We start from the raw sequence: 13,565 nt of genomic DNA, 5'->3' as shown, positions 1-13,565 counted from the left end.
ATCTAACCTACTGTTTCCACTCAGATATTTGTTTGTAAGAACAGCCAGCCATGCTTTTGAGGAAGAAGTCGCTGTATAATCCGCGCAGTTTTAGACGCATATTGCTATTATTAGCGTTCAGTTGTCCTTTAAACAAATATTTGCATGAACGATCACTCTCGCTTGTTCCTGAGGAATGGCATAAGTGCGAGAGACTAATAATGATTCACTGCCGCTAGCTCAGCCCTACGCCGCGCAGAAAGCGGCGTTCGCATCATCATCGTCTATCCCACCTCAACCCCACCAAAGTACGCGTGCGACACATTCTGCACACGACACCATGAAGCAGCGCTTTTCGTCCCTCGACGTAAAGGTATAACCTCCATCAATCGTCATCTCCACTTATACCAACGCTCACAGGTTATTGCACACGAGCTTTCCAAGACACTGGTCCCGTTGCGAGTCACAAATGTCTACGATCTTTCCTCGGTATTTAAGCCTCCTGCTTTTCTCTGCGTCCGTCGCGCTGACCAAGATTAGCGTATCTTCCTCTTCAAATTCCACAAGCCCGACCATCGCGAGCAATTGATCATCGAATCGGGCTTCCGCTGCCACCTTACGTCTTACGCCCGCACCACTGCGTCTGCCCCGTCCGCTTTTGTTGCGAAGTTGCGTAAATACCTTAAGACTCGAAGGGTTACCGCAGTCTCACAAGTCGGCACCGACCGTATTATAGAGCTACAGTTCTCAGATGGGCTGTACCGATTGTACTTTGAGTTCTATGCAGGTGGTAACATCGTGCTCACAGACGGTGATCTTAAGATTCTAGCTTTGTTGCGCAATGTGGAAGAGGGCGCCGAACACGAACAGCTGAGGGTTGGCCTACAATACAATTTATCACTTCGCCAGAACTATGGGGGCATTCCGGAGCTCACGACAGAGAGAGTCCAACAAGCTCTGCAGAAGGCTGTAGATCGGCAGAAGGAGCAGCCTGCAGCGCCAGGCAAGAAAGGAAAGAAGTCACAGAAAGATGCGCTACGGAAAGCGCTTGCAGTTTCGATAACAGAATGTCCGCCGTTGCTAGTCGACCATGCGCTGCATGTGGCGAACTTTGACTCTTCGTTGAAACCAGAAGAGGTCCTTGCGGACGAGGGACTTTTGAACGGGCTCCTAGGTGTACTGCAACAAGCGCGCAAAATCTCAGAAGACATCACATCGACGGAGCAAATCAAGGGCTACATATTAGCGAAACCCAACCCTGCAGCCCCTAAAGAAGAGGAGGTGATAGAAGGAAACGCCTCGGATAAGTCTAATCTTCTATACGACGACTTCCATCCTTTCCAGCCGCAACAGTTCAAAGAATCTGAATACACCTTCTTAGAGTTTGATGGGTTCAACAAATGCGTTGACGAATTCTTCTCTTCGATCGAAGGCCAGAAGCTCGAATCGAAGCTACATGAGCGCGAGGTACATGCAAGGAAAAAGCTAGACCAAGCACGCAAAGAGCACGAAAATCGCATTGGAGGCTTGCAACAGACGCAGGAGCTCAATTTCCGCAAAGCGGAGGTTATTCTAGCCAACATTCACAGGGTGGAGGAGGCAATTGCTGCTGTCAATGGGTTGATTGGCCAAGGAATGGACTGGGGCGAGATCGCGCGCCTGATCGAGCGGGAACAGGAGCAAGGTAACGCTGTTGCGGAACTCATCAAGCTCCCTTTAAAGCTGCATGAGAATACTATCACGCTGCTCTTGGAAGAGGCGACTGAAGGCGAAGGCGAACAGCAAGATGATGAAGGCTACGAAACGAGCGAGGCGGAAGTGTCTTCGGATGAAGATGAGCCATCAGAGAACGAAAAGAAGGCCACTCCACCACAACCAGCAGAGCAACCGAAGTTAACCATCGATATTGACCTTAGTTTGACCGCGTACAAGAATTCCAGCGAATATTTCGACCAGAAGAAGACGGCCAAAGGCAAGGAGGCTCGTACAATCGAAGCATCCGAAAGAGCCATGAAGGCTCATGAGCGCAAAGTGGCTGAGGACTTAAAGAAGGGTGTTAAGCAAGAAAAAGAGGTGCTTAGACCTGTACGCAGACAGCAGTGGTTTGAAAAGTTCATCTACTTCATCTCGTCCGATGGATACCTCATTCTCGGTGGCAAGGATGGTCCACAGAACGAAATCATCTATCGCAGATATCTTCGCAAGGGGGATATATATGTACACGCTGATCTTAAGGGTGCAGTACCTATGGTCATTAAGAACAACCCGAACACCCCAGACTCTCCGATACCACCTTCGACTCTATCTCAGGCCGGACATCTCTCGGTCTGCACGTCTGAGGCTTGGGATTCGAAAGCTGTCATGTCTGCATGGTGGGTCAAGGCTGATCAAGTCAGCAAGATCGGCCATGGAGGAGAGTTCCTTGCTACAGGCCTATTCAATATCACCGGCCGGAAAGAGTTTCTTCCGCCAGCACAGCTGGTCGTTGGCCTAGCTGTCATGTTTGAGATCAGCGATGACAGCAAAGCCCGCCATCGAAAGCATCGCGTCAATGATCCTATCCCTGCACTCGAGGATAAAGAGAATACAACAGCAGCAGATGATGGTAGAGATGCAAATAGTGATAGTGATGAGGACTTCCCGGACGCGAAGCCTGCTTCCGACTCGGAAGATGATTTTCCGGATACTAGGCTCGAGGAGGTGGACGATAGCGATGCGGAAGAGGAAACTGCGACTCATGCAAACCCATTACAAAGAGCGAACGGGGCGGTAGACTCAGACGATGAAGATGACACAGGCCCTCATGTGCTTGCTTCTCAGCCAGGGAAGACGAGCAAAGCAAAACCAGCCGTGCAAGAAGATGCTGGATCAATGGCAGATTCCGAGCAGACGGATAAAACAGGCCATCGCCATCTCTCAGCCAGAGAGCGTAGGCTCCTTCGGAAGGGACAACCATTAGACGACATCTCAGTACCATCCGACCCAGCTACAGCCGCTGGCGCTGGCGCAGAAAGCGACGATGCATCCGCCCCAGACGATGAACCATCCTCCGCACCCAAACCCCCCGCCACCGTTACTTCCCAGGCCTCCAAAGCATCCAAAGGTCCCCTTCCCCGTGGCAAACGCGCCAAAGCGAAAAAGCTTGCCGCCAAATACGCCGACCAAGACGAAGAAGACCGCCAGCTCGCGCTCCGCCTTCTCGGCGCACAATCCGGGCCCAGCGCCGCGGAGACCGCTGCACAAGAACAGCGTCAAAAGGAGGAGGAAGCGGCAGCGAACAAGCAGCGCCGCCGCGAGCAGCATCTCCGCGCGCAAGCCACAGGCAAAGCAGCAGAAGAAGCGCGTCGCGCCGCAAACTCCGGCGACGCTCCTCCCGCAGAAGAAGAAGGAGACGACGAGCAGCTTGTCGCCAACCTCGCCAATCTCGACGCCTTCACCGGGCGCCCGCTCCCCGAAGATGAAATCCTCTCCGCCATCCCCGTCTGCGCCCCCTGGTCTGCGCTCTCGACCTACAAGTACAAAGCCAAGATGCAGCCTGGCAGTCTCAAGCGCGGGAAGGCCGTCAAAGACATACTCTGGAAGTGGGACAACGCGGGGAAGGATGCAAAGGCGACGGATAAGTTTGGCAAGGATGTGGAGAGGATTTGGCCGCGGGAGATGGAGTTGATTAGGGGGTGGAAGGAGACTGAGGTGGTCAGCGTTGTGTCCGTTCCTAAGGTGCGAGTTATGATGGCTGGTGGACGAGACGGCGGAGGCTTGAGTAATGCTGCGAAGGGGAAGAAGAAGAGTGCGAGGGGTGGGAGGGGGAGTAAGAAGAGGTAGGTGGTGAAGTGACGGATTGGTAGGAAATGTGGACAAGAATTCCGTAGGCTCTACTGCAATCAACATGACTTGGAGCAGGCATAAGCCAGTGTCCCCTCGATACTTCTTGTGTATATCCCAGCCTTCTCTACACCTATCTACTTAATCTCATCACGAACATAGCTTTAATCCCGGTCCTTACCCCTCTTGCCCAAGACCCAACCTGACCCAGCACCTCCTCGTCCGCGCTAAAGATTGCAGTGCATGCGCACACGATCCTGGCTTACAACCGTCAGCTCGATTAGGAAACTACCTAACTCATCTACACCTCCCCATCGGCACTAATGATTGTAGTGTAAATCATGAGGGCACCTTTGCCAGTTGCGGGCAATCTAACAGCGGCAACTTGGCAACGACCGCTTCATTCTGCATATTTCGGCATTAAGCTGGTGTTTCGATTGACTCAGGTACACCTGCCACCCACTATATGTTCCTCGTTCATATACAAGTGAGTGTGTACGTGTAGATGCTACTCAGAACGCAAATATCATGTCTGTTGGCAATTTTTGCGGCAGACCTTCCATTCGCCGGTACGCGCTAGCGAAAAAAGTGAGCAGCGCTCCAAGATTTATCCATTCTGCTTTTGTCGCATCTGATATATATTGTCGTTCCGTCCCAAGTCTGCACTAATCGTGGATTCCTCATTGCTGATGCTTCGCCTGTATAAATACTCAGTCCCTCGCTTAGGAATTTGCATACCGACCTGTGTGAGGGCACGCGTGCCCTATACAAGACCCAACAACACCACGTCCTTCTACGTTCCCTAGGACGATGCACGAAAAAATCTCAAAAATGGAAATAACTCACTCACTCAGAACTTGTCCAGAGAATCGGAGGTCTGTAAAAGACATCAATCATACCTACCACCAGAAAGTGGACAAAAAAGCGACACCTGTGTGATTCGAACACACGCTCCCGAAGGAACAGGCTTAGCAGGCCTGCGCGATAACCACTCCGCCAAAGTGCCGTTGGTCATCTGATGCCCTTATCAAGGGCCTTCGATTGGTGATTGATGTACCTCTTCCCAATACTATAGTATATATAGCAGGTTGCAAACTATCGGCTATGACGTGGTGAGCTAATAGCTGGGCGGGGCGCTAGTCTGCTGTGCACAAAGAACAGGAGCCTAGACTAGAACTTAAACGTTAATGGGAAGTATGGCGAATTAGGACATATCTGCACATTATGTACGTTCGTCACATAATAGTCTCGACCTTGACACGCATCATACAAAGGAAGATCTTTTCGTGGTAGCAACTCTGAAGCATTGGTGCAGAAGCTCATACGTTGTACACGAGGACCATTCGTTATGGACAGCCGTGCTACATCTTCGAGAGATGGGGAGTGACTACATCAAGATGGAGATTCTGTCGCAAGAGAAAATTCGATGTAAACGATATACCTATTCCCTTCGAGGTCACACATGCGCCCCTAAGCGAGTACACAATTCCAATGCCGATGAATACGATGATTCTGAAGTGGACTAATCTGCACAGATTCAGCCAAAGAGGGTCTGTCACTCACACTGCTGAGAGGATCCCGACCACTGGTACATTGTATGAAACCCCCAAACCCCAAATGGCTGCTGTGGGAATGCTAACTTAGCAGAACAACAATTTGCAATTCAGGAAGGTCAGGGTTGATAAGATCTGAGAAGAAGGGAGATAGTTCAAACCTTGGAATGCTAGCAACTTCTTTGTTTTCTCAATAGTATCAGATACTTCTTCTCCTATACTTCTTCTCTAGTTCGCCTGCGTCCATGGTCTCTTACCAAGCAGCGCACCATCTTTCCCACCTTCGCTGTTGCAATATTGCAAAGTTATATACTCACCACCAACGATTTCTTCGAGGCCCGGCTGAAGTTTGCCTGCGTTCCATCCGCCAGCCCATAGCTCTATCCATCCTACTAAGAACACCAGAACACCATGCATCCACTCCAGGGCTCACCAAGCAGTACGTGCATCTTTCCCACCCGTGGACCTTCGCTGTTATAAACTCACCACGGACAGTTTCGTCAAGGCCCGCCTGAAGTTTGCCTGCAGTGTGCGTTCTATCCGCCAGCTACCAATAACTCTTTCCTTCCTAGTCAGAACACTAGAACACCCATACGTCACCAAGCAGCACGTGCACCTTTCCTACCTTCGCTTTAAATATTGCATACCCTCTGCTCACCACCAACAGTTTCGGCGATGCAGCTGAAGGTTGCCTGCGTTCCATCCGCTTCAAAGGCCTGAAGGTCGCCTACGTTCCATCCGCCAGCCGCCAATAGCTCTTTCCTTCGTAGTCCCGAGATCCTCCTGCGGTCAGAACACCCATAATTACCTCACTCACCTTTCTACCTTCTCTCTAACACCGCCAACAGCATTCCTTTTCTCTGCCACACCACAGCTTCATCACCTTCTCCACCTTCTCTCTGCCACCACTGACAGCTCCATCACCCCATACCACAGCGCAGCCTTCCTCACAATGCCAAAAGCAAAGTCCAACACACAGCCCAAAGCAAAGCCTAAAGCAACGGTATTAGCTACAGCGCCAGGGCAGCAAAGGCCGCACTTACCAAGTATTCTACGCGCGTCATCGGGATTCCTCAGGTACCTCTCAGTGGACCAGTGTAGTTGAGTGAAATTGACATACCTTGATTAGCAGCAGTGTACCACCTCATGGTACTCCATCGCTAACCACTGCTCCGTCGCTGCGAACTACTCTGTCGCCGCCCGCTGCTCTGCCAACACTTGGTACATTGATTGAGAGAACATTACCTCCTTCTGTCTAATGATTGGTCTGATATCTTCTCACAGCTGCTGCTTCACCGACAACATCTCTCTCGCTCACAGCTACTGCTTCGCCGACATCCACTCCCTCACTTCCGATCGATGTTGGTAACAATGAAGCGCCGTCACCAGAAGCGCTCAATACACACTACAAGATACAGCTGTCGGATCAGACGCTATCGCACCCATCCAACTACTGTTGCAATCTGATCATCCACTGGAAACACCTCCTAGGACCGCTTCGAGCTTATACAGAAGAGCGATACCAGATAGTCACTCAAGGAGCGATACGATCCAAGGAGAACGGACATCTGTGGACGAGTGTCCAGCAAGTTGAGTTAGCTTTCACCTGTCCACATTCCGGTCAACTCGTCCGGCAGTACCCCATGATAGCTAGGCTCGCTGCAGCTCTCAACCTCGCCCATGATGACTTCTGGAAGGCTGGCCACCTACACTGGCAAGCAAGCCACAGACATAATTTGTCCACAAAGCGAGTCACCTGTGCTGCTCAGGAGCATATCCTGTTTACCAAGGGCCTTCGATTGGTGATTGACGTACCTCATGTCAATGCTATAGTGTATATAGCAGGCTTCAAACTATTAAAAGGAGTTGAGAAGGGATTTGACCGCGAAATGAGTGGCGCATGTTCGCGATAGTCGCGAAGGATCGCGGCATTAATGCTGCGCCTGAACAAAGCAGACTAGCATGGTCCTTTTTTTTGAACACAATTTGTGTCTACAAAGTTCGACCACCTCTTTGAACGATGACCCATACGGGCCGCAGCACAGTCTGGTTTACCCTCATGTCGCTTTCAGAGGCACAAACTTCAACATAAGCAATCTAGACTCAATGCTTTCCATTCGTATGGAGAGCAGAATTACATGATATTCTTCAAGTCGTTACACTTCTCAGATCACACTTTGGTAGCTGTAACATTCCTAACAACAGACGCGCCAGCAAACAGCGATACCAAGTACCTAGGTAATAGCACCACTTCAGAGCGTGATAAATAAGCCAGTCACTCATCACTATAAGAATGTGGTGGACATGCTAATCGTGCATATCGCCGATTACTACAAAGTACAGCATAATGCAGGTCTACTATGTAAGATGCAAGAACGCGGTGTGCCAAAGCACCGCAATCTTTAGCGCGGGCGGAGGCCTACAGCAGAAGGACGAAGCGTGGGACCTCATCCAAGCCCACTAGCACTGTGAATATGCAATAAATACCAAGTCCGAATGGAATCAAGTCATCTCCAACGTACAGCTGCAACAAGAACTTCCAAGCAATCGACAATAGAGCATTTTTACTACGATAGGAAGGATTGGCCCGCCGCCCGCGCCACGTCTGGGGGCCATCAACACTGCAATCTCTAGCGCTGGCGAGGGGCTACAGCACAACGCTAAGCGTGCATGGGTCTCGTCCCCGTTCCTGGCATATCTAGAACATCTCAGAACCCAGCATCGCGTACTGTACTTTCCACGCCGCGCTTCTGCGCCGCCTGGGCAGAAAATTGTAGAAGATTCCGCGGCCTTGCTCCAGCCCCATCTGTACGCAAGACCTGCCGTTTCCGCTCGTATCCCAAAGACATTTGTAAAAATGTGGTCAGACACACGTAGGTAGGCAGCCGGCACCCGCCGCGGCAACTCGCACGCAAATGACAGTCTCATGATTTCATCTCACGAGAGCGCTTCATTACCAGCCGCTACGTAACCGAAAACAGAAAGAACTAATTACAGACGTCCGACAGTGGAGGGGGTATAGATTGCTAGTTGCAAAGCAAAGCTCGTCTGTTTAGAAGAAATCTAAGGGGTACTCAGTACGTAGTCGTAGGACATCCACATTGCTTGTCTAAGCATGTTTCCCGTGCGCCGAAGTGCTGCCATGCCATGCGTGCAAGATCCGCTCAAAAGGGGGCGAGGCCAAAGAAGTGCCTCCTCTATGTACGCCATTTTCGTGCTCATGATACCGTTGCAACCCTACGTAACTAAGAAGGGTTGATTACCAGGTCTTCATCTTTTTCCTGCTGAGGTGCAGGGACACCACCGTCCTCTGTCGGAGCGGCTGCCTGCTGATTGGTAGCTTCGGCATTGGTCTTAGTTGCATTGCCCTCATTATTGGTGGGCTTGGGCTGGAATGACGCCTGTCCCTCAGCTCGGGGTGCAAACTTGACTTTCCTGTCGGCTTGCTCGGATATCCTGGTGAGCTCCTGGACGAAAGATTGTCCCCACCATGCACTGAATTCTATTAGCTGAGGCTAGATGTAGTAGTCGATGTCGCTTACCTGGTGTACTTGCGGATGTACCTAGAAAGCTTCTCGTAGTTCTGCGCCCGCTGTTCATCGCCCATGGTGACCGCATCATGAATCGAATCAGCCAGCTCCTCGGTATTCCAGGGGTTGACGATCAAGCTGCCGTTCAAGCTCTGGGCAGCGCCGGTAAATTCGGAAAGGATCATGACGCCGTGGCGCTTCTCCTGAGTCGCGATGTACTCGTATGACACAAGGTTCATGCCGTCGCGCGTTGAGGAAACGAGACAAGCGTCTGAGACAGAGTACAGCGCAATCAGCTCGTCGAAGGAAACCGACTTGTGCATGAAGTGGATAGGCATGAACTCAATGGTGCCAAATTTGCCGTTGATACGACCGACAAGTTCGTTGACGACAGCGCGAAGATTCTGGTACTCCTCGACGTCTTGTCGGCTGGGAACAGCGACTTGGACGAGAACGACCTTGCCAATCCACTCAGGATGCTCCGTCAGAAACACCTCCAATGCGTGGAGTTTCTGGGGAACACCCTTGATATAATCCAAGCGATCAACTCCAACGATGAGCTTCACACCCTCAAATTTCTTCTCGAGCGCTGCGATGCGCTCCTGGACCTTGGGCTTCTTCAGCCCTTCGTCGAACTTCTCGGGATCGATTCCGATAGGAAATGCGCCGACGGTAATCAGCTTGCCCTGGAATTCTACGCCGTTGGGCGTTGTCGCAAGGCCCCTTGTGGCTCGTCAGCGCATGGTACATATATTGTGTGGCTAAGCTTACAAGATACGGGAGCAGCTGCTCAGGAAGTGGCGGGCGTAATCGTAGGTGTGGAAGCCGATCAAATCGCAGTGTAGGACACCGAGGAGGATCTCGTTGCGCACGGGAAGAATGCGGTAAATTTCGGAGCTAGGGAACGGTGTGTGTAGGAAGAAGCCCAGCTTCACATTCTTCTTTGTATTGCCGATTTCCTCGCGAAGCATCGCAGGTAGGAGCATCAGATGGTAGTCATGGACCCAGACCATATCGTTGTCCTGTACATCTTTCGCAATAGCCTTCGCGAACAGGCGATTTGCTTCGGTGTAGGCGTTCCAGGCGGACTCGTCGAAGGTAATCTCTCCGGGGTGATAGTGGAAGAGGGGCCAAAGGATGGAGTCTGTAGGTCAGCACTGATTTGCACTGCGCATACTGAGCGAAAGCTTACTTGAGAAGCCGTTGTAATGACGGTCGGCCAGGTCGTCGTCGAGCATCACTGGAACTGCGTTGTGCTCGGCCTTGAGCTGCTGCTTCAAGGTGCCAATCTCATTCTCGGGAATCTCCAAGCCAGGCCAGCCATACCACTGGAATGTGGTGGATTTTGATAGACCACTCAGTCCACTGACAAGGCCTCCCGAGGACATGGAGAAGTCGAATTTCCCTTCATCTGAGCGTTTGATGGTGATGGGGAGACGGTTGGAGACGAGGAGCAGGCGTCCCTCTGTCGTATGGCGCCGAACCAACTTGGTCGGTGGCGGAGGAGCCATGCTGGTGTGATTATATGCGTTTCGAGGAGGAATGAAAGACTGCTGTAGCTAGAATACTGCTGTTGTGCAGCTTGTTAAGATGGTGAGTAGGGAAAGGGTTTTAGTGTGAAAGGGTTGGTTGGCACTCAGCACCTACAAGAGAAGCGACAGGCCACGTTAAGTGGTATGACGGGCAAACTATGCGGCGCCCGGCACGATAAGAATTCGCTCGTGCGGCTTGGGGGTGACGACAGTATGATTTTGCGCAGAGAGACCCACACCAGAACGCGGGTGCGCACAGGTTGGGCGGTAGCGGACAAGAGTGAGACCAAGGCTGCGGGAGCTAGAGTTGGGAAATAATGGGCAGGGCCACTTGGAGGCTAGGACGGGCGCACAATCTCGAAGCGTCGCGAAAACAGGTGAAGGCAGCTCAGTGCCAAATGCGCGCAGCTCTAAATTGCATGTTTTGATAGCGGGCAGTGACGTAGCCGGCGGAAGCACGGCGCAGCCCCAGCAACAAGCCACATCACAGCAAGACGGGACAAAGCTCGAGTCTGACAGAGTTTCAAGTCCTTCGAGTGCGTGGAGGGAGCGCCGCCCGGCTGTAGCTGGGTTCCACGTCAGCCTGTGCCTGTTTCTTTTCTTGTCTGGCACCGTTGATCTGCAATGTGCATGGAAGCTTCCTTGGTTTGGGTGCCCCGCGCGCATGGATCACGTGCATATGCGTTAGCCGTCGACTGTGGTACTCACTAGCCTTGGAGCAGGCTAAACCTTCTCGGCACGACCGCGGTCTGTCGCGCCCCCAACGCGTCCATCCTCAGCTTCTCTCACTAGCTTGTTCCCCACAAAGTGAGTCGCCCGACCAAGGACTGGGGATCGAGGACCCTCAGCACACTCGAAGCGCTTCCGCACACCTCCGAGCGCGTTGTTGGTCATTGAGCTGCCGAGCATGTCAGACTCCGAGACAGATGTTCCGTCAAAGGCGGCCGTTTCGAACGCGATTCGCGATGTTGTACTTTCAATACACAAGGCAGGCAACGATGACGACCTCACTGTCAACCACGTCCGCACCGGAGCTGAGCAGAAGCTTGGATTGCCTGTTGGCTTCCTCAAGAAGGAAGAGTGGAAGAACGAGAGCAAGGACTTGATCAAAGAGGCTGTGGTATGTTTACTTGCCGCATGCATATTTTGTCGGAACAGGACCGCGGAACTGAAAAGCTCTCAACTCATCTGCCAACTGCTGCCCTATGACTTGAATAAAAAATACTAATGCGACTACTAGGACAAGTACTGCGGCGACGAAACCGCGCCTGAACCTAGTCCAAAGAAACCCTCCAATGCAAAGCCGAAAGCGAAGCCTGAACCGAAGAAGAAGGCGACCAAATCTACGACCGGTAGCGCGCCGCGTGGGATTAAGAGAAAGGTAGCTGCGCCTCCGAAGAAGTCTCAAAAGCGGAGGAAGACCGTATCTTCCGACGACGAATCAGATGCTGCGCTCTCGGACTCGCTCGCACAAGACGATGAACGGTCCGACGCCGAAATCGAGCCGGCTAAGAAACCTGCGCGTCGACAAAAGAAGGTGGTAGGGGAGGATTCGGATGAGGAGGAGAGCACCCCGCAGGTGACTCGGCCCAAGAAGGAGGATAAGGACGCTGAGAGCGACGAAGAGGCAAATGACATTCGGCGCCCTGTAACGCCACCTCCAGCTGCCAAGGATGATGGTGATGAGAGCGACCTTTCGAGCGTCCTCGATGAGTCTCCAGTTAAGAAACGGAAACGAACTACCGAGAAGCCCGCAAAGGCAGCGAAGGGCGCGAAAGCAGTAAAACCAAAGGCCGCCAAGACTGAGGTTGACCCAGACCAGGCAGAGATAAAGCGGTTGCAAGGCTGGCTTGTCAAGTGTGGCATTCGCAAAGTGTGGGGAAAAGAGCTCGCCAAATGCGACAACTCCAAGGATAAGATCCGCCACCTCAAGGCCATGCTGAAAGACGCTGGTATGGACGGCAAATACTCCGTTGAAAAAGCTGCTAAGATCAAAGAGCAACGCGAGTTTGCCAAAGACCTGGAGGATATTCAAGCAGGCGCCGCAGCCTGGGGCGAAAATACCAGCACTGGACGCCCACGTCGAGCGGTAGCACGACCGGTGCAGCCAGTTGCCATTCCTGAAGACAGCGACGATGAAGATGCAGGCGATAAGGCGCAGGATGAGAAAGACGAGGGCACAGATGATGACGACGATGATGATGATGATTCGGCTCATGACGACTCCGGATCAGATGACAGCGCGGGTGGAAAAGACGAGGAAGATGATTCCGACTAGAACAAGAGGCCGAGTACTGCGCCGTATAATGCTTTTTTCGATGTAACGCATGAAGCACATAATTTGGGCACGTCCTGGAGCAGGCCTCGCAGAGCTTCCTTCCACGGCTCACGATGTGTCCATCTCATATACAACCGTTTCGGTCAAAAGTGTCTTTAGATACCCATACCGCAACTGCAGGAGCTGTTGCTATGAACAGTAATACATAATTGCATACTTCAAAATCTGTACCTGCTGCTCTCCGCTGCTCTTTGAGCACGTTTGAACAACTGGGCTTTTTGTGATCACCGGTGATCATACCTCTCCCAAAATTGCACATGATAAAGTGGCCAGTCGTACCGTAGGCATACATAGCTTTCACCATCTAGCGGGAGGCTGGCTTTGGAGATTTTGAACAAAGCTCTATTCGAGGTATGCTCGAAGCTAAAAGTTTGAATTTGACTTGAGCATGGTGACCTATTGAACTCATGTTCCAATAGCTTTCCCAGAGGACATGCGTTGAGCAATCAGACCAAATGCAGCGACCGAGGACATGAATATGACGAGATTATAGAACTACAGGTTACTCATCAGTACGAACTTTCCCTTGTGGCTTTTAGCAGGACATACAGCGTTCCTTGAGTATGAGCTTTCCTCGGCCTCAGTGCGAGCTTCCACGAACAAGCGACGTAAATTTGGTAGATTAGATGGCTATCCATGTCAGCACTGGCTTCGTAGATTGATTGCACCTCATCTCAAAGCTTACCATGCTGTCTATTTTTTGTTTGTGCGTTGGGTCATGATGCGATCCAAGATGAGGTTCGATGCGACGAGCTACGCACGGACCCTCCCCCATTGTCAATGTGGCAGTCGCTTTGGACGGAGCTGCAGG

General features: G+C 51.8%; 3 protein-coding genes and 1 non-coding gene across 4 annotated transcripts; 2 read left to right on the top strand and 2 right to left on the bottom strand.

Annotated features, from left to right (window-relative positions):
* Positions 1-319: 319 nt before the first annotated feature.
* Positions 320-3,801, top strand: N0V89_011184 (uncharacterized protein; the record flags this gene model as incomplete). Its single annotated transcript, XM_056219917.1, has 3 exons — positions 320-352; positions 400-468; positions 520-3,801. The coding sequence occupies 3 exons, from the start codon at positions 320-322 to the stop codon at positions 3,799-3,801; spliced, it is 3,384 nt and encodes a 1,127-aa protein (XP_056067044.1).
* Positions 3,802-4,726: 925 nt separating this feature from the next.
* On the bottom strand, positions 4,727-4,807 carry N0V89_011183. Its single transcript has one exon. It is a non-coding gene; the product is annotated as a tRNA-Ser (tRNA).
* Positions 4,808-8,599: 3,792 nt separating this feature from the next.
* On the bottom strand, positions 8,600-10,395 carry TPS1 (Trehalose-6-P synthase/phosphatase complex synthase subunit; the record flags this gene model as incomplete). The annotated part of the gene is made up of 4 exons (XM_056219916.1): positions 8,600-8,849; positions 8,897-9,607; positions 9,656-10,028; positions 10,077-10,395. 4 exons carry the CDS (start codon positions 10,393-10,395, stop codon positions 8,600-8,602), a joined length of 1,653 nt encoding a protein of 550 aa, XP_056067043.1.
* A 928-nt stretch (positions 10,396-11,323) lies between these two features.
* N0V89_011181 (uncharacterized protein) lies at positions 11,324-12,694 on the top strand (the record flags this gene model as incomplete). Its single annotated transcript, XM_056219915.1, has 2 exons — positions 11,324-11,536; positions 11,657-12,694. The coding sequence occupies 2 exons, from the start codon at positions 11,324-11,326 to the stop codon at positions 12,692-12,694; spliced, it is 1,251 nt and encodes a 416-aa protein (XP_056067042.1).
* Positions 12,695-13,565: the final 871 nt, after the last annotated feature.

Source organism: Didymosphaeria variabile (assembly GCF_027946475.1).
Source record: "Didymosphaeria variabile strain IMI 356815 chromosome Unknown scaffold_8, whole genome shotgun sequence".
In the NCBI taxonomy this organism is placed as follows: Eukaryota; Fungi; Ascomycota; class Dothideomycetes; order Pleosporales; family Didymosphaeriaceae; genus Didymosphaeria; species Didymosphaeria variabile.
The sequence above is the reverse complement of the archived record's forward strand: the minus strand, read 5'-3'. Positions and strand labels throughout refer to the sequence as shown.